We start from the raw sequence: 18,229 nt of genomic DNA, 5'->3' as shown, positions 1-18,229 counted from the left end.
CGAAAGCAAAGACGCGGTAGCCTGTGCGTTTAGTCTGACTCAGCACATTTCAACCGTATAAAATAATACAAGGACAAAACGACCATATATGAAAATTATTTTATAACATTCATACAACATTACAACAGTCTATAAATGCATCTCTTTAGTCATAAGCCACAGAGCGCACAGGAACAGTCTTCCCCCATGATGTTAGAGTCTTTTAAACTCACAAGGTTAGACAGCCAGTCTTATTAACCAGTTCCATAATCTCCTGCGCATATCTTTAACTTGCCCCCCTTAACATTATTCCTCTAGACTTTAGCCTTCTTGAGATCCTCTGGCAGAACGCGGCCCTTCTTGCGGGCTTTCTGTTTACGAGTCTCGACCTTGCCCTGCTTCCTCCTCTGGAGGTTCTTGCGTCTCTTGTCCTGCCGGTGCTGCATCTTCTCCAGCACGTTTTGGCTCCTCTCCGTCCACTTCTTCTTGACCTGCGACTTCCTCTGCTCCTTCTTCTTCAGCGAGGCCTTCAGCATGTCCTCGTTGTCCTTGATCTTCAGGCCCTCTGCCTTGTACAGCAGGTTGGTCCACTTCATCTTCTCCTCTTCCTTCTGGGCCTTGGCCGGGTCCTTCTCCCGCAGCTCCTCCAGCTTGGCGTTCCTGGCCTGCACGCGGCTCAGCAGCTGCTTGTAGTTCTTGCCCGTCAGGGGCGTCATGCCTCCCTTCACCTGTTTCCGCTTCTCCTTCTGGCGGACGGACTTCTCCACGTACTCCTCGCCCACCTCCACCTTGCTGAACACCACGGAGGTGGTGTCCCTTTGGCCTGGTGTGCTGACTGTGGTCGGAGCAGGCTTTGCCTCCTTCGCTGCGTCTTCCTCGTTGTCCCCATTCTCTGCAGCAGCTTTGGCTGCCAGCTGTTTGGCTCGGAACTCTTTCTTTTTCCTCTTCTTGCGCTCCCTCTCTTGTTTCCGCCTCTCCCGTCTCTTCTTGACCTCTTCTGAGGAAGGGTCTACAACAGGGCCCTGAGAGGGAAAGCAAAAAACAAATTGGTCAGAATTAGTGTGACTTTTTAGTGACTAGAAAGTAGAAAACTAGAAAACTTTTTAGTGACTAGACATTTGTACATTTGGTGAAAGGCTGACCTGTTTGCGATTTTCCTCAATTTTCTGATGGAGTCGTTGACGTAATATGTCTCGTGCGAAAAACTTTGGCGTTTCTGCTTCTGTGAATGAAACACACACACACACACACACACACACACAATTCATTGTTATTCATCTGCTTTGTGGGTGTATGCAGCTGCCAGGCCCAGGACCAACATAAACCAGTTTCAAGGGGAGAAAAACATTGTAGTCAAAGCCAATTATGTTACCTTGTGATGATTTGCTAGATGATGGGGTTACAAAGTTATTCTTAGGAGTTTCTGAGTCAACAACATTGAATTTCTTCTGTGTTGCATTGGTGTTTGGTTTCTTGTTAGTCTTGGCAGCAGGTTGTTTATTCTTCTGCCCTCCTTGTGTCTGCTTCTGTTTGTTCTTCTTTTTAGAAGGCCCATCTTCACTGCCCCCTTTGTATGGAACTAACAGAAGAGAACAGAACATTTTTAACATGAAGTTGCAAATCCAACATATTGGAAGTCATGAGCGATCTTTCATAGTGAAACACAAATACAATTTTGCATGGAAATTGCCGATATTTACCATAAGGACGTTTTCTGGGTTCAGCCTGCTGAGATGAGACCACTTTACTTGCATATTTCTCCAAATAATCGTATTTAGCCGCCAGACTAGTCATCTTGGGGCAAAACCTTACGAAATAGAAATATAATACACATTTGAGCATCAACAGCAGTCTTTTTTTTAATGTTAATGAAAACCGAAACTTTCCATTACACTTCTGGTAAGCGTAGATCAGGTACAAACCAGCAGCGGCATGGGGGTCAGCTCTATGTTCCCACAGCCCATTGGTCCCACAGCCCAAATGATCCCAGCTTATTCCTGCTGCTCCATGTTCCCACAGTTTTACGAAATTATTCAGATATAAGCCCTATGCTCTACAACTATATGTTCCCACATTTCCAAGTAAACTAAGAGAACCAATAGGCCTAACAAGAATGTTTAAAATCTAAGTGATGTGGGACCAATGGGCTGTGGCTCCTGCGGCAAGACTAGCTGAGGCTGTTGTTGAGTTTCTTTTTTTTTTTTTTTTTACTCCAAAAGGTATCCAGTAATAGACTGCTGAATCCCATGATGCTACTTTGCACAAACCAAAAAAGTCCAGGAGTAGGATGCCATGAATTTATAACATACAGCCAATGAATTTTACTGTCCTAAAAGGTACAGCAGTTAACAGTGTAGTACAGTACAATAACATGGACCTACTGCCTTTCATACATTCCCACTTGAGAGACAGCCAGCCTCTCTCGTTCGCACGCGCAAACACACACACACACACACACACACACACTTTGAAGGAGTGGCATTTTAAATGATTAATAATAATTAGTAACAACAGGGTTAAACCCAATACTCTCAGAATAAATCTCCTCTGACCAGCATATAGTAAAAATCCAGATTCTGCCATAGATGCAATGTTGTGCTCAACATCTAGCCTACAAGCACGTTTGTCATCTCCGTCAAGACATTTGAAACCACCATCACTATGGAAATGTACGCAGTGCTTTGAAGAGGACCTACCCGAGACGTCAAAGAAAAGGCAGAAGTCTTTATAATCCACAAACTTATTCGTAACACGAGTACATGAAAATCACAACTATGGACGTGCACGTGTGGGGTTATTGCGCATGCGCCGTGCCTACAAGCAACATGACCCCCGGAAGTGGTTACATTCAATACATTCCCCCTGAAATCGTGAAGCGAAAGTTATGTAGTTAACCTGTTACGAAAAACATGCTCTGCTATCAGCCGTGAGCCTTTTTCTCTCCTCCAGAATAAACAGAAATTTTAGATTCAGCCATGAACAATTTGAAGATCATACTCGCCTTCTCCAATAGCGCTCGGAGGATAATTCAGACCCATGTAAGCAATGGTTTGTAAGATAACCTAGTGTTACCTGACACAAGCCAGGCATTATCTTTTTCATTTGTCAATTGTTACAGCTTTAACTTTCATACCAGAAAGTATTGTTTTGAAACTGTTATGTACTTCTAGGAAAAGTGTAAACTGTTCTGATACGATACATTGCTGCTCTACCGGAATGACCATTTCATTCATGTGTTATATTGCTCTTAGACACTTACCTTTGTACCAAGGAGGACGTATGCATCTCATCACACTTTGCTGTCTCGCTCATATGGGTGTCCACATCAAGGTATGTTTCCACATCTGATGAGTTGGTATGTCAGTGATGGATGTCAGGTATCCTGATCTTACAATGCATGTTTCATTTTTAGCTCTGAGGGGAAAGGTGTGGCTGGTCCCTCGCCAGCCAAAGTCTACCACTGCTGCCCAAGGAGAGAGAGCAGATGATATTTTTCTGAAGTGGTTCTTGCTGCTGATACCCATTACCACATTTGGCCTTGGTACATGGCAGGTATGATGATGAGACCTAATGTACTGTTCTGCTAATGGGATGTCCTGTAGCCTATATGTTTTCATGAAAATGATGGTAATGAACAATGGTGTTCTAGAGTTGTACATTTCTAATTTATCAGGTCATGCGAAGACAGTGGAAATTGCAGCTTATTGAGGAGCTGAGATCCTTGACCACAGCTGAACCAGTCCCCCTACCCACTGAGTAAGTGTCCAAACTCTTTAATCAATGCTCTAAAAACTTACCAAAACTTACAGAAATATATACTTATAAAGGCTACGTAATACACATAATACATAGGCCTACTGCCCGAACAGTCAGAAGGGCTTAAATTGGTAGACTTTATTAATTTTATGTGGAGAAAAGGATGAAACACTATGCTACTAACTTCACATTTGTTGAATTGCGTTGTAGGATCAAGTAAGGGGAACTCGCACACCTTGTATGCAGATGCAATAGTGTCCTTTTATTGCATGTTTCGAAAATAAAAAAGTGCTACCCAAGTGAACAGTGCAAACGTTTCGGTCCCATTCAGACCATCCTCAGTGCAAAAAATTGAATTGCGTTGTGGAATAAAATTAGGGTTGTGGTCAGGGCTCTAAATAAACACCAGCCAAATGCTAGTGGAATTTCAGTTTGGCTGATGGAAAATATCAACTTAACTAGCCAGTTTGATCCATCAGTGAGTGTATTGTTTGACTAGTAAGATTAACATCTACTTGACATTTTGACTAGTGATGAAAAAGGTTAATTTACAGCCCTGGTTGTGATGTTTGAACAGCCCCATGGAGCTGAAAACCCTGGAGTACAGGCGGGTGAAGGTGCGGGGGAGATTCGACCATTCTCAGGAGATCCACATCCTACCGCGTTCCCCCGTAGACCCAGAGAAGGAGGCACGACAGGCGGGCCAGCTCGGCTCCAGTGGAGAGACTGGGGCCAACATCGTAACCCCATTCTACTGCACAGACTTGGGGTAATATGTCCACCCTTCACATTGCTGTTGAGTTGATCATGCTACCATAGTAGAACAGTAAAATATCAGTTCCCCTTCTAGCATACTTTTTTTTTAATTCACAAATTATTTCTATATTATGGAAAATAGTGTTGAGAAGCAGTCTTTTATGCAAACATGGCATTTCTACATTGTGCTCGTTTCTGATTTCTGTGATTGTTTGTTTGTTCCACTTGACAGGATCAAGATTCTTGTGAATCGAGGATATGTCCCCAAACAGAAGATCAGGCCAGAAACCAGAATGAAAGGCCAGGTAATACATTTGCTAGAAATTTTAAAATAGTTATGCTTGTAATATAGGCATTTCTTTTTTATCATTACATTTAATCTTGCAGTATTGTTATTACTGTCATAATTCGTGTATCACAACACCCCCTGGATCACCATTGTGAATGAACATTTGAGTATGAGGGTCCTGAAACCACCTCCTAAGATAACACTGCCCTGTTGTAATGTAATAACTTCATGAATGTGCTCCGTGGCAGGTGGAAGACGAAGTGGATGTTGTTGGGGTGGTGCGACTGACAGAGCAACGCAAGCCGTTTGTACCCCATAACAACGTAGAGGCGAACCGCTGGCACTACCGCGACCTGGAGGCCATGTCTATGGCCACAGGGGCAGAAGCAATCTTCATCGATGCTGACTTAGGTTAGAGATAAATATAGCAGCATACACACGTAATATGGCTCGATTCAAACATATCACTCATTGACACATTGTGATTTTTGTTACAGCTAGCACAATTCCTGGAGGTCCAATTGGCGGTCAGACTCGCGTCACCCTACGCAATGAACACATGCAATATGTTATAACATGGTGAGTAATTTAATCAAAATATGTACATGTTTAATTTCACATCTGTTCTAGACACCTAATACTTTTGGCTTTATATTCATATTCCCTTACAGGTACAGTTTATGCTCTGCAACATCCTACATGTGGTACCTGAAGTTCATCAAGCGTGTTGCCTTGTGAATGCAGGATATTTGTGATTGTCTGATGTGTGGTGTAAAAAAAAAAATGTAAATATGTAAGAGAATATTTATAGGACCACATTATACGAAGATAAAGCTTGGCTGTGGCAAATGGATTAGGGTCAGTTTAGGATACTACTACTAAGCAGTAATACAATTTACATTCTGACTTGTGGATTCTGGGTTATTATTAAATCCAACAAATTCAGAAATGTCCGATATGTACTTGTACATTTAAAAACTGTCCATATCCATCATATAAATGCAGATTGGTCATAAACATGTGGACTATGAATTCCTTCTGTTTAAAAAACGGCATAGAACACAAATACGTAATTTGGATAATCTGATCCGGCCACTGTCCAGACGTTTTGTGTGGTGGAAGTGTTATACTAAATGACAGCTGCAGTATCATGGTCTGTTCAGCCATTGTAAACAATTTTGTTGAGCTTCTGCATTCTTTGGATGAGTGGATTGGAATGTGAAGCCTTATAAAAACAATTAAAAAAAAACCAATTTGCTTTCTAGTGTTTTCCATTCAATCTATAGCCAATACTGTGAGGTTAAGATCATCTGTTTCTTTGTGTTGTCACTTTGGTGTGTGAAATATAAGAAACACGCTTTCTTTTTTTTACTCTTTATAGCAAGGTCAGTCAACTCAATGGGTAAGGTAAACAGAGGTGACAAGGATTCTACATTTCATACAAGCCTCAATTTAAAAAATGAACTGTATAGGGGTCAATGGCCTTTCACTTTTTACCAAACCTGGTCTAATACCTAAATCTGACCATGGCTGATTGGCTGTGGTATTTAACCGAAGTTATGGAAGCCCAGATTACATGTAGCTTTCATTTTTGGCCCATGACACTATTTGAAACAATGGGTTGTTCCCATCAATCTTGCGATTTCTTATTGATTGGACCCAGACATTCACATTCAATCTGGCTTGAGGCTAGCCCATGCCACCAAAGCACCAAAACCAGGCATGGGAATCTCTACGGTATAATACAACCAGAAATGAAAAAGTCACTGACTGCAATGCAACTGCCATTGACCTTGGTGAAGATTCCTAGGTATTGAACATTGACATGTAGGAAAGTACCACTTTGATAGTGATTAACATTTGTCCGTTTTCTGAAGAAAATGGTGACTCCATCTTAGTATTCTTGAAATCCTGTTTTCATGGGGTTTCTTTTGGCTGATTTCTTTTAACCCAAAATGTGTAAATATAATCAAAATATTTAAAAGTTAATGTGGGCTGTGAATTTAAAGTAGTTGAACATTGAATGGAAATATTGCTTTTCCATATTCCATTAAAACTGTCCAGGGGTGTCCTAGCTTTCTTTAGGGCCAAATACATAAATAGGAACAAAGGGATGGACAACGAAAAGGTGAAACTGCAATGGCCACCTGCCCTAAGGTAACAAAGTTTGGAAAATGTCAACATTCATCAATAAAGAAACAAAAAGCCCTAATAGTCAAGTTTTGCACAAATGTGTTGCAGCTCTACTCCGCAGAGTTCAGTAATTTTATTGCAGGACATTGATATTTTCAGAATGTACTGCATGCTAATAAAAACTGGACAGCAAGCCGCAAGTGTCATCCATGCCACATGTGAAATGTTCCATTTCTAGTCAAAAGCTCAATGTTAATAAGATCCTGATTTATAAAACCCAAATCTTCTCAAGCCAAGCTACTGTGGTCAATTTACTGTGCAGTCAGTAGACCCCCCAAATGCAATACTACTGCCTATGTTTTGGTGCAGGTGATAATGGTCTCAATCATGCTGCAACTTGAGGCAATTATAATCATCTTATGGAGCAAATGTGCAGCATACCTCTCAACCCAGAAGTCAACTTCTGCAGACAAAGTAAATAACCAAAGCCTTTGATTTTTCTTTTGGGTTTTTTATTTTTCTATTAAACACAAGGGGGTATGCTGAGTGTTTAACCCAGCTTGGTGGCCAGTTCCTTGGCTTTAGCCTTCTCCAGCTTGGCAAAGCGTGCTGTGGACTTGGGGCCCAGAATGTTGCCTCCCCAGTGACGACGGATCTGTAGAGCAAGCACAGGGACATCAACATGAGTAATAATGACCAATTTACAGTTAAGCATAAAACTGCTCTCCTATTTACCAAAAGAAAGTGCTTTGAGGTTGTTGCTCAGTGTTAAAAAGCTCATTTTAATCCACATAGTGGATTCAGGTGAAGAAATTCTTACATCACAGCAAAACCATACTATATCTTAGAAAATCCAGGATAGGATCATGGTAGTGATTCAAGTCTCAAACTCACCTCTTCATATCTGTCGTTGTAGTTGGTCTTGATGGCTTCCACAAGCTTACCAAGTGCTCCCTTGTCTTCACTGGAAGAGATACACAAACACCACCAAGTTTGAATTTTAATACCATAGCCAGGAATATGCAAAAGGCTTAATCCACAAACACACATACACTCATCACATGTTAATCAATAACAACTGCAGCATAAACTGCAATCATACAACCAATGCGGCACACAACTACTTACGGGTTGGTCTGTGTGAAGGCGACGGAGGTGCATGTTTTCCTGTGCACTAGCCTGCCCAACCTGGCCTTGCCCTTCACGATGCAGTATGGCACGCCCATCTTGCGGCACAGAGCAGGGAGGAACACCACCAGCTGCAGAAAGAGACCACACAGTATTTGAAGTGACCTGTAATCATTTCTGGGTGTTGTATTGACTAAGAATGACAAGTTTAAAATTACTGCCAATTATATTACTTCTATTGCCAATGCTCTGGACAGTTATGAAGGATTGGTTGTTGCTCAGGGTTAAAAAGCTCGTTTATGATCAACATAGAGGATTCAGGTGAAGAAATTCAAACATCATTGCTCACAACCACCTCAGTACAGATAGACCCATCTGCATCACAATCAGCTCTTACCTCAATGGGGTCCACGTCATGAGCAATGATGACGAGCTGAGCCTTCTTGCTCTCTACCAGAGTGGTGACAGTGTTGACACCTGAAGAAGGAACAGAGCATACATCAGCAACACATAACATCCACTACTTTGTTGCATCATGTAACTACAAACGGAAGTGCCACTGCCAACAGTGGCTGATCATAAAGGTTGTTGCTCAGGGTTAAAAAGCTCGGTTTGGATCCACAAAGAGGATTCAGGTGAAGAAATTCAAAACATCATTGCTCACAACCATCTTCTCATTACACATGCAGCACATGCATGCAATAATGCAAGACAACACACTTTGTTTAGGTCAAAGAATTGAGGTCAAGACCCGTGTTAAGACTATTTATACATGGTGAAGAGTACAATTAAACAAGCCCTGTAATAACACAGACTTCCAATTACTTCAGAGGTGAGTTTACCTGCGCGGAGGACAGGGGGCCTCTTGGTGGGGGCGTCTCCCTTGCCGGCAGCCTTCTGTTCAGCACGGGCCAGCAGCCTGCGCTTCTTCTCCTGCTTGGTCTCAGGCCTGTACTTGTGAGCCAGCTTGAACAGCTGTGTGGCTGTTGGGACACAGGACACATCGTTTAATCAACTACAGACAGAGGACAGTGAACATAAAAAAAAATCAAAACAATCAATTTCAGTCAAATCCATTTGGCTGCAGTTACATTCAAATTCATAGAAACAATCAGATTACCGAAAGATTGGTTGTTGCTCAGGATTAAAAAGCTCGGTTTTGATCCACATAGAGGATTCAGGTGAAGAAATTCAACACATCATTGCTCACAACCATCTCCACACACACAGCACATGCAAATTGTGTAACGCAAACCATTAAGATTTCAGTCATCAGCAACAAGAGACTGTAGACAGCGTTATCTAATATACTAGCCAGAAACTATGCACCTTTGTCCAATTCTCAAAGGGCAACAGTAGCCAGGAGCAGTCAAACATACAACCAAGGAGCCTTCAAAAGGAAAAAGTTAACCGCACACTTTTGACTTTATATTCTTTTATTTAGAGCGGACAACGCGATTTGCCTCGGTGCGTCACCAGGTTCGCTCAGGCATCATACAACCAAGGAGCATTTGATCTACATCCCAAACACAAGCTTGGCCTGGTCACAGACGCTTCGCCTCCAGTCCACACAGGCAACGACCAACTCAATGCACCAACCAACAAAACCACACATGTGCCACAACGCTTGCATCACAATAATTCAAGATTTCTATGGCACAAAATCTACAGTATTTTAAAAGACTTAATCAAATAACCGACAAGCCAACCAATTCAGACATCCAAGCACAATGCTCTAGTTCCAAAAACAATGTCACCGTCACAATCCCTGCAATGTGCATACGGTGGCATCAGAATCAGCCATCATGGCCAGACAGCCTTACCGGTCTGGCGGTCCAGAGCCTGGGTGAACTGGTTGATTGCAGGGGGGACCTTCAGCCTCTTGTAGAGGATGGACCGCTGGCGCTGGAGACGCACGTAACGGGGCCATTTCGTAAAGCGGGTGAGGTCCCTTTTGGGCTGGATGTCCTGACCTGAACAGAGAAGAGTTCATGAGCATCATGCCAAAGAAAACATCCCTGAAGGTATACAGCTTTATTTGGAGTGCTCAGCGATCTTGGTGGAAGGTTGTCAACATTAATGTTTAGAAAGCAAAAGATAGTTTTCATCATCTGCACTCGTCAAAGACGTCAACTACACAAATAAGCATTCCATGTGTACTTACCAATGCCAAAGTTCTTAGGCCTCTTCTCGAAAAGGGGGTTCACCACTTTCTTCACCTCATGCTTCTTAGCCACTGAAGGGGCTGGTGCCACCTTCTTCCCCTTAGCCTTCTTTCCCTTAGGCTGTCAAAACACAAAAAAAGACACGTCAAAATCATGGCAGAGACCCATTGCAATAGTTCACTAGTTTTGGTGCGGCAAGAGTTGACAAACGGCAACAGCATTTGGATCAAGCATGAAACCCCCCTTCCTAATTCACATCTTACAGCTCTGTGCCACCCGGCTAACTAGATGGAGCAACATTATCAAACATGACAGATTCACTGAATGCAGGGTTCCACCAGCACACTTTCACTGTTCGGCTTGAAAAGAGTCGCCAGTCAACAAACGCTCATATGCCACGCTAATAGGGCTAGCTTGCTAACCAAGCATCCGCAACTCGAGGTGGAGGCCCACGGGTAGCAAGTTAGCTAAATACGGCTCGTTTCTGGTTTTGCGTAAACATTGCAGAGTTTAACTTAACAGTGGACCTTTCTTTACTTACAAATCCATTCTCGAAGAATACCAGACCGTTTACAATTTCAACCAGCAAATGTGAACTCGCATTCACACGTCAACTAGCAATACAGCAGGAAAAAGCTCCATCACAGCCAGTGCGATATGAATAAATTGATTTAGTATTTACATCAAATCCTTACTATTATAGAACAAAATAACGCCCTAAGTGATGAGTGCACGTTATATTGCAAACATCTGTGTGATACAAGAACAGTAAGATAGTATATCTTTTAAGATGTTTAAGGATTTAGAGATGATACTTCTCCAAAGGGAAATGAATGTACGCTCACCATGTTGGATCAGACAGAAAGGAAGAAAAGAGGATTGTGGGAAATTTATGTACGCGACGCTTGGTCGTGACGTCATCCACAGGCGACAAAAGTGTTTTCTCAAGAGCCTTCGTTGTAGAAAAGAGTTCTCAATTCATTTCAGCTAAAAACAAAGGAATGAGCTCAAAGGTGAGTTCACAATTCAATCACACTTTAATTGTGGTTTATTATTTTAGGTCTTCAGTTTCAGGATTAAAAACCCCTCCATTGGAGAATGCATTCATGAACTCCACAGAATCGGGAGATAGGATGCTGGTGAAAATTCCGTTCGGCTGGTAGAAAAGAAAACATATTAGCTACTTCCACTGATAGTGAGTGTTTGTTTGGCTAGTAAGATAACATCTATTAGGCAAATTGCCTCGTGATGAAAAAAAAGTTTTCTATAGCCCTGCCTAGCGTGTTTGAATGTTGTGTCTGTAGAGACCTTTTATATTTGCTTGCCACTGACCAATTTTTGTGTCTGTTTGCCACAGTAAAATAGGCCTAATACCAGAACTACCAAGGTGGCCCAATTGAAACATGGCCACTCAGAGGGTACTCCCGCAAAGCAAAGAGACGCTTCTACAGAACTACAACAAGAGGCTGCGAGATGACATCCGGTCTATTCTGGACAATTTCACAGAAATAATCAAGACCGCAAAGGTAAGCCTAGGTGCGAATTGTCAATGTCAGGAACTGTGTGACCATGATGCTCTTGCATTGGTCAGTCAATCTCATGCGTCTTCACTTCCTTTCTCATCCACAGGTTGAGGATGAGACCCAGGTGTCAAGGGCCACACAGGGGGAGCAGGACCACTATGAGATGCAAGTCAGAGCGGCCAACATTGTACGATTTCTGTATTTCTACCTAGTAATCATACTTTTGCACGTGCACTGATTTAGTTTAATGGTGTTAGAAATCATTGATTTTTTTTGTATGTGATTTTACACTAAAGGTCCGTGCAGGCGAGTCGCTGATGAAACTGGTGTCGGACCTGAAGCAGTTCCTGATCCTGAACGACTTCCCGTCTGTGAATGAGGCCATCAGTCTTCGTAACCAGCAGCTCCGCTCACTCCAGGAGGAGTGTGACAAAAAGCTAATCTCCCTACGCGACGAGATTGCCACAGATCTCTACGAGCTCGAGGAAGAGTATTACTCCTCCAGGTACAAATAAGACACCCCACCAGTCTGCCATCCTGAACCTTGTACTTCCCCCCTCCCCCACTCATCACACGCACAACCAAACACCAATGTGCCTTCAACCAGTGCCTTAATCCCATAGATACCTGGTTCATATGTGCACCTCTGTACAGTACCAGACATTGTGTGCAAGTGAAACTAGTTCCTTTCCATCATTTCCTGTGGTTTCTGGTGTCTGTGCCACTCTGATTCTGTGGAGAAAATGAAGTTTCCATGCAACGTTTTTGGGGGCTTTTTTCCCACTCAACATCCCTATTGCAAATGAGAGAATGGCCTTTTAAATTGTGCTCTTGCGAGATATTGCATGGAAACTTTGATCATCAATGTCATTAGACTGGAGGCCACAGAATAGGCCGGGAGGGTTTAGCTTGACTTGCACACTCATTTTTTGTTGTTGTCATTTGTCTCCCTTCAGAATGTAAGTGATGTTTATAATTCAACAAGTGTTTTATTTTACAGAGATATTTGCAGACATCCAAATGCTTAGCCACCAAGTGCCTTGATAATGTTCATTCTTATTTCAAACACCTTAGTGTAACTAACTTAAATGTCTATGCATCTCGGAATGCAATTTATAGTTTTTGTGGGTCATTAAGTAGACTATCTCCTGTTTTATGAATGAGTTTCTGGAGTAAATTGTTGTACATTAATAATTAAGATGGTATCGCATCAGACTAAGAGATCATTTTGCAATCCCTAATAAGAATGGTTAACAAAGGTCAATCATGTTTTCAGTACTTCTATGCCAGGCTATCTTTATTTTGTGGCATATTGTTAATTTGTGCCTTTTGTCTTTAAGATGTATATTATTCACCTAAAAAAGCAGATGTATCATTGTTACTTGCACCTGAAATACTGAAAGGCCCAGACTGTCATTTATTTTGTCTTATGAAACACAGCATTGTAGTCCAGTAACTACAAAATATATGCTCAAAAAGGTGTCGCATCAGAATCTTGACCCTGTCTGGGTTTTAACAGAAATAAAAGAGAGATTAACTTGCACAGTATTAGTGTCGGTTTCTTTATTTGATCCTGAAAATCATAAACTTCCTTTTCCTGAAGCTTTACTAAGCTTCAAATCTTGCCTTGCCTGTGCTTCTCTCTTCTTTTGCATTCTGACATTTGAGATGTAAATTCACTGCACACCTTTTTATTCGTAGCTAATTAGGAAGCGCACACACACAGAGGCTTGTCAAGATCATCGTTTTTATGATTGGAACCTAAAAACATCTGTGGCTTATACTGCTTCTGCTCTTTTTCAGTGTTCTTTTTAACCCCTTTCTGTTGCCCTGGCACCTTGGGTGTGTGTGTATTTTTGTGTGTCTGAGTGGGATTTCAGATTTCCAGTGTGCATTCTGCTTTGAACTATACCAGTAGGGTTACCCGTTTGCCTGTGTCTGCTCAGTTGAATGGAAACTGTGAGAGTGACAACCATATTACAGGGGAAATGGATAAAACATGCGGATGTGTAATGTGCATGTGTGTTTCTGCCTCGGTCGTGAAGCTGTGGACAGTGGGACGGGGTAGAGCTGCCGTTGTGTGAGGCGTTTCGCAGGAGGGACAGCTGGGGATTCCTGGACACCTCATCTGAACCTGGCAACAGCAGCACAGAAGAAGCAGAGCGTGCCACCCCCTCCTCAGCGCAGGAAGCTGCTCCACGTCACCTCAACGGCCACGGAGCAGCTGGCACAGGGGACCAGTGCTGATGCCAACCTTGGATTGAGTTGTTTGACGGGGATCAGACAAAGCCACAAGGACTTTGATAGAGTAAGCTAGATGCTGGATTGGACTCTGTATATTTCCACACTCAGTCCTTCAGCTTACAGTAGTATTAATGTGCTGCTGCATGGCAGCATCTCCATATTTTAGAATGGAATATTATAACTCTATATAGAACTTGTGGTGTCAGATTTGATAAGGAATATTACTTTCTTGTCATTCCATGAGATATTTCATAGTAAACTACGTTTGGAGTTATGTTCTCAATCCTCACATAAGGGCATTAGGCCATGGATCTTTTTTGTCTGTACTCAAACACTGGCACATGGTAATGCCATTAGTTTTTGTTCATCTGTATACAAAATGTGTTGGTCTTTGTTTACATTATTGTGAAAGCTTTTCACAAGCTTTTTATTTTCAGAAGTATTTCAAATGACAGATGGTGTACGACAGCCTGGAGAGATGTCTTTAGGACCATGAAAATGTGAATTTGCCAGTATTTCATAATGATCATATTGTGTGTATGTGTAGATACCTAGACGTTCCTGTCATGTAGCATTGTCATTGTTGAATTTCAAATATACATACACAAGTTATTAAGTGCACCTTTCATATTCAATTAAAATATTTTGTTTCAGTAAATATGGTTCATTATGTTGGTTCAAATAGAATTGATGGATAGAAGCTTGGATTGGAAGTTACCATTTCTTAAATGTCTTATTAGTAAAATGCAATTGTAGGTAACATCCTTTCTGATGATTTATTTAAAAGCAGGAGAAATAACATCTAATAAATGCACATCTGAAAATAATAGCACAATAATACTTAACAGCAACATGTGGACTATGGGGAAGTGTTCAACATAGTAAGACTATTTACAATAAGAAACAAAGGGCAAAAGTAAATGGTATGGGGCAGCATGATTTTTTCCAGGTTCATTAATATCGGCGATTCATCTTCTTGAATTTCTCATAATGGTAGTCATCTGTTGCCTTCTCGTGATTTGGTCTCTTTCGCTGAGGTTCTTGTACTAAGGGGAAAGAAGGTTGATTTTAAAATATGTTGTACAATGTGCTCTTAAATTTCCAGAGCTGTAACTGCTTTGAAGAAACTAAAATGAGCCAAGATTTATATGGCAGTGTTAAGGCTGCTATGAAATCCTGGCCTCATTCGAGTTGTAGAAATGGATGGAGCCGCATGCGATCAGAAAAGTATATTGTACATTGGGCTACACATGTTTCACAGTGGTTGGATTTGAAACTTGACCATCTCTAAGCATAATGCAACATCTTCAGCCGGGAATGCATTTCAGACTGCATGAAGCTGTAACTTATCAGTTGCTACAAACCAAATTAAGGCCCTAAGCTTGCCATGGAACACTGCTCTAGGGCAGTGGCTCCCAATATTTTTTGGTGTGGGACCTAATTTTGGCATCTCAAAGTTCTGATGACCCCATACACTTTCTCCCCAAAATGTTATTAAGCGCATACATTTATGAAAGTTAAAGGCTGTGTGTGGTGCATCCGAACATTAATGAGTTATGTAGTCAACTATAAATCAGTTTTCTCTCACCACTAGGCACTTAAGAGTCAGACGACCCCACTTGGGGTGCAGACTGACACAAAGGTTGAGAAACACTGCTACACTATTTGCAGTTGCAGAGTGCCCTGAAGCTGTGTGTCTATGGTTTTAAAATAAGTGTTTGATTTGGGTCTTACTCTCTGGTCCTGGTTTCTCTGTGTCTCCTACTCGCAGTGGTCTGGCTTTCTCCTGCTCCTCTCGTCTGTGACGTCTCTGGGGAGCGTTGTGATCCTCATGATAGACTGCGAGGGAACAGAAAGAAAAAACACACATTGATTTACCACGAGAGACATTTTTAGATACACCTACAGAGGCTCAAAGGTTAAAAATGACAAGCATAGCAGTTGGTAACTGCAACTAAACACTGCTTTTACACATTTTATTCACAGCCAACAGCAGAGCATCTTTCTCCAACAGTGAACCTTTAAGATGAACGGTTATGGTCACATTTACTGATACAACACAATTTGCAACTTGCTTGTATTCTTTTACCAAGGAAAGACCTAGACTTACATCGGTTGTGCTGGACGTAATTTACAGCGATATTTGTAGGAACAAAGGAGGTCCCGTTGTCTTTCTTCCTATTCTTCTGCTGCTCAATGAGCTTGGCTTTAGCATCCTCTGTAAGGATGATGTTCTTGATCTTAGCACTGAGGGAGATTGAAAGAAGAGAGCAAAGTTCAATGGAAATTCTTAATGGATTGAAAAAATCTTTAAAAAGTGAAAATAGTAATTGTGTGTAAACAAATAAAAAGGATTGATTCAAATAACTTGTGTTGCAATCTCCCGCCGAAGCAAATGAGGTGCTTTTGATGGTAAACTAGATAATGAGAGGGCACTTAAAGGCACAGTATTACATTTTAGTTGTTTATTTTCAAAATGTATGCTGTCCATTCACAAATTCATTTTCATGGCTATTTAACTAAGTAATAAATATTTAGTAGCCTGACCAAAGAACAGTAAGTTTTGCAGGCAAAGATGTCTATGACTGATCATTTATAATGGCGGACATGGAGAAGATCCGCCTATTCATTTATGAAAACAACAAGTGAAAATGTCCAAGTCATGTTGAATACTTAGAAGCGGGTGGTGGTGGTGCATTAAACATATTTGTGAATGAGCAGCATCAAGTCTAGAAATAAACTACTATAAGAATATGACATACAACTCTACCTTCAATGGTGATGCTGATTTTAACCAACACTTACTCTATGCCGAGGTCCACCTCTGGGATGCCACTTAGCATCTGGTTGGACAACATCTCCTCTGTCTTCTTAGCAGAGTTGACGCGGATGTTCTCAGGCAGCTCGTACAGAAGATCTTCGGGGTTCTTCTCTTTCACCTTCTGCTCGTCTTCCTCCACCACTCCTTTCTTTTTCTTCAACTCTGTCTCAATGTATTTCATCCTGCAGAGGAGGGAATCAAGCGCAAGATTGGCAAGCGACTGTACAGCAGGTTTTTCGCAACATTACAGAAGTTCCTTGTCCAAAAACACTGTATACAGCATTAAGGTGCAGTATTTTTGCAGTATGCCATTTTACTGCACCACTGTGTTTTTACTGCATCAATACTGGGGTAGGTTTGGCACTGCCGTGCAGCACAGTACAATGTACAATGTAAGGACCATGCATAGTGTGGGAGCATTACAGTGCATGAAACCACATACATGTCGGCATCTTCATCTCTTCTGTTTGTCTCTGCAGAGAAGGAAGTCCCAAGGTTCAGCTCATTATCATCTTCATCCCTAAAAGACAAGACAAAGGCGAAGTCAGTCTTCCAGTCCAGCAGAAGTAAATCAACAGAAATTGATAGACTGTGATTTATACTTACATATCTCTATTTCGATCTTTGACTTTCTTCATGTTGACAATACCACCAGTCTTCAGTTTGAATGGGTCATCCTAAACAAAAGATCAGATCAGTTTTGCTTGCCCATGTTGACCTGCTCATGATGTTCATATATATACATTTAAGAGTTGGTAGCACTTGTTAAACCTACCTCTATGTCAGCTTCCAAAGGAAGTTTTTCTCCGACGTTAAGAGTAGTAAGGCTGTAAAACATTCATATACATATATTCATATTCATACAAACAAACATTAATATCATTCACAAATCAATTGGAAAAAAAAACATTCCTTACAGTACTTACAGCAAGCACAGAACTCGTGGTATACATAAATAATTGGCATGTCAGACACTTTGAAATATAAGCTTACCTGACACCACTTTGTCTTTTCCGAAGACTCTGTATTTCCTTAACTTCATCCAGTTTTGATCTACAACATAGACAACCCAAATGATGCGTTCTTACTTAGCATTGGGTATTGTTTCTACACATGTCATGCATACGTTGAGGTCGTTTCCAACTCCCAATCTCAACTGATTAATTACAAGCAGCACGCTAGTTGTTGTTAGCTTCTGTTCTCACCTCACGTCGCTGGTTGTCTCTTCGTCTTCCTCTTCCTCTGAAGAGTCATTTCTTCGTCTTCTAAAATGTTTACCCGATGGCATCGTTTACTGCAACGTAATCCGTGTATCAAACTTAAATTACACGAGGTTACGCGTGTTTTTAAATATCCAAGTCGATGGCACGACGTCGCACCTCAAAAATGAAGGGGGACACTTGTTCCTGACGGACCTCAACAACACAAACTTCCT

The 18,229-nt window shown here is 41.5% G+C and overlaps 5 protein-coding genes and 5 non-coding genes across 10 annotated transcripts; 2 read left to right on the top strand and 8 right to left on the bottom strand.

Annotated features, from left to right (window-relative positions):
• Positions 1 to 85: 85 nt before the first annotated feature.
• On the bottom strand, positions 86 to 2,799 carry surf6 (surfeit 6). The gene is made up of 5 exons (XM_063210969.1): positions 2,676 to 2,799; positions 1,680 to 1,786; positions 1,352 to 1,558; positions 1,122 to 1,201; positions 86 to 1,001 (listed from the first exon to the last, which is right to left on the bottom strand). Exons 2-5 carry the CDS (start codon positions 1,771 to 1,773, stop codon positions 294 to 296), a joined length of 1,089 nt encoding a protein of 362 aa, XP_063067039.1. The 5' UTR covers positions 1,774 to 1,786; positions 2,676 to 2,799; the 3' UTR covers positions 86 to 293.
• Positions 2,800 to 2,853: 54 nt separating this feature from the next.
• Positions 2,854 to 6,035, top strand: LOC134458566 (surfeit locus protein 1). Its single transcript, XM_063210970.1, has 9 exons — positions 2,854 to 3,017; positions 3,231 to 3,309; positions 3,392 to 3,531; positions 3,653 to 3,735; positions 4,313 to 4,504; positions 4,724 to 4,796; positions 5,029 to 5,191; positions 5,278 to 5,359; positions 5,452 to 6,035. The coding sequence occupies exons 1-9, from the start codon at positions 2,955 to 2,957 to the stop codon at positions 5,516 to 5,518; spliced, it is 942 nt and encodes a 313-aa protein (XP_063067040.1). The 5' UTR covers positions 2,854 to 2,954; the 3' UTR covers positions 5,519 to 6,035.
• A 1,368-nt stretch (positions 6,036 to 7,403) lies between these two features.
• On the bottom strand, positions 7,404 to 11,054 carry rpl7a (ribosomal protein L7a). Its single transcript, XM_063209768.1, has 8 exons — positions 11,046 to 11,054; positions 10,206 to 10,326; positions 9,865 to 10,014; positions 8,884 to 9,024; positions 8,439 to 8,518; positions 8,042 to 8,172; positions 7,808 to 7,877; positions 7,404 to 7,568 (listed from the first exon to the last, which is right to left on the bottom strand). Exons 1-8 carry the CDS (start codon positions 11,052 to 11,054, stop codon positions 7,464 to 7,466), a joined length of 807 nt encoding a protein of 268 aa, XP_063065838.1. The 3' UTR covers positions 7,404 to 7,463.
• LOC134459123 (small nucleolar RNA SNORD36) lies at positions 7,671 to 7,743 on the bottom strand. The gene has a single exon (XR_010036775.1). It is a non-coding gene; the product is annotated as a small nucleolar RNA SNORD36 (small nucleolar RNA).
• LOC134459147 (small nucleolar RNA SNORD36) lies at positions 8,315 to 8,388 on the bottom strand. Its single transcript, XR_010036797.1, has one exon. It is a non-coding gene; the product is annotated as a small nucleolar RNA SNORD36 (small nucleolar RNA).
• LOC134459135 (small nucleolar RNA SNORD36) lies at positions 8,629 to 8,703 on the bottom strand. Its single transcript, XR_010036786.1, has one exon. It is a non-coding gene; the product is annotated as a small nucleolar RNA SNORD36 (small nucleolar RNA).
• Positions 9,175 to 9,249, bottom strand: LOC134459159 (small nucleolar RNA SNORD36). Its single transcript, XR_010036808.1, has one exon. It is a non-coding gene; the product is annotated as a small nucleolar RNA SNORD36 (small nucleolar RNA).
• LOC134459136 (small nucleolar RNA SNORD24) lies at positions 10,086 to 10,157 on the bottom strand. Its single transcript, XR_010036787.1, has one exon. It is a non-coding gene; the product is annotated as a small nucleolar RNA SNORD24 (small nucleolar RNA).
• A 57-nt stretch (positions 11,055 to 11,111) lies between the features above and the next one.
• Positions 11,112 to 14,472, top strand: med22 (mediator complex subunit 22). Its single transcript, XM_063210972.1, has 5 exons — positions 11,112 to 11,219; positions 11,564 to 11,732; positions 11,836 to 11,916; positions 12,026 to 12,234; positions 13,775 to 14,472. The coding sequence occupies exons 2-5, from the start codon at positions 11,610 to 11,612 to the stop codon at positions 13,974 to 13,976; spliced, it is 615 nt and encodes a 204-aa protein (XP_063067042.1). The 5' UTR covers positions 11,112 to 11,219; positions 11,564 to 11,609; the 3' UTR covers positions 13,977 to 14,472.
• Positions 14,473 to 14,730: 258 nt separating this feature from the next.
• Positions 14,731 to 18,214, bottom strand: c11h9orf78 (chromosome 11 C9orf78 homolog). The gene is made up of 9 exons (XM_063210971.1): positions 18,000 to 18,214; positions 17,788 to 17,847; positions 17,570 to 17,621; positions 17,401 to 17,471; positions 17,237 to 17,314; positions 16,779 to 16,976; positions 16,084 to 16,220; positions 15,708 to 15,812; positions 14,731 to 15,019 (listed from the first exon to the last, which is right to left on the bottom strand). The coding sequence occupies exons 1-9, from the start codon at positions 18,080 to 18,082 to the stop codon at positions 14,928 to 14,930; spliced, it is 876 nt and encodes a 291-aa protein (XP_063067041.1). The 5' UTR covers positions 18,083 to 18,214; the 3' UTR covers positions 14,731 to 14,927.
• Between the last annotated feature and the right edge of the window lie 15 nt (positions 18,215 to 18,229).

Source organism: Engraulis encrasicolus, chromosome 11 (assembly GCF_034702125.1).
Source record: "Engraulis encrasicolus isolate BLACKSEA-1 chromosome 11, IST_EnEncr_1.0, whole genome shotgun sequence".
NCBI classification, from domain to species: Eukaryota; Metazoa; Chordata; class Actinopteri; order Clupeiformes; family Engraulidae; genus Engraulis; species Engraulis encrasicolus.
Note: the sequence above shows the minus strand (reverse complement) of the source record. Positions and strands in the feature narration are given on the sequence as shown.

Bases quoted from the DNA above. Each gene is read 5' to 3' on its own strand.
- med22 (XM_063210972.1), top strand. From the start codon at position 11,610: ATGGCCACTCAGAGGGTACTCCCGCAAAGCAAAGAGACGCTTCTACAG. The intron at 11,733-11,835 runs GTAAGCCTAGGT...TCTCATCCACAG, and splicing joins AAATAATCAAGACCGCAAAG to GTTGAGGATGAGACCCAGGT. The intron at 11,917-12,025 runs GTACGATTTCTG...TTTACACTAAAG, and splicing joins AAGTCAGAGCGGCCAACATT to GTCCGTGCAGGCGAGTCGCT.
- rpl7a (XM_063209768.1), bottom strand. The intron at 9,025-9,864 runs GTAAGGCTGTCT...GTGTCCCAACAG, and splicing joins GGCTCTGGACCGCCAGACCG to CCACACAGCTGTTCAAGCTG. The intron at 7,569-7,807 runs GTGAGTTTGAGA...CTTGCTCTACAG, and splicing joins ACAACGACAGATATGAAGAG to ATCCGTCGTCACTGGGGAGG.
- surf6 (XM_063210969.1), bottom strand. From the start codon at position 1,773: ATGACTAGTCTGGCGGCTAAATACGATTATTTGGAGAAATATGCAAGT. The intron at 1,559-1,679 runs GTAAATATCGGC...CTCTTCTGTTAG, and splicing joins ACCCAGAAAACGTCCTTATG to TTCCATACAAAGGGGGCAGT. The intron at 1,002-1,121 runs GTCAGCCTTTCA...TTTCCCTCTCAG, and splicing joins TTGAGGAAAATCGCAAACAG to GGCCCTGTTGTAGACCCTTC.
- LOC134458566 (XM_063210970.1), top strand. From the start codon at position 2,955: ATGAACAATTTGAAGATCATACTCGCCTTCTCCAATAGCGCTCGGAGG. The intron at 4,505-4,723 runs GTAATATGTCCA...TCCACTTGACAG, and splicing joins TTCTACTGCACAGACTTGGG to GATCAAGATTCTTGTGAATC. The intron at 5,192-5,277 runs GTTAGAGATAAA...TTTTTGTTACAG, and splicing joins CTTCATCGATGCTGACTTAG to CTAGCACAATTCCTGGAGGT.
- c11h9orf78 (XM_063210971.1), bottom strand. From the start codon at position 18,082: ATGCCATCGGGTAAACATTTTAGAAGACGAAGAAATGACTCTTCAGAG. The intron at 17,848-17,999 runs GTGAGAACAGAA...TCTATGTTGTAG, and splicing joins GAGACAACCAGCGACGTGAG to ATCAAAACTGGATGAAGTTA. The intron at 15,020-15,707 runs GTAAGACCCAAA...CTTTCCCCTTAG, and splicing joins AGAGAAACCAGGACCAGAGA to TACAAGAACCTCAGCGAAAG.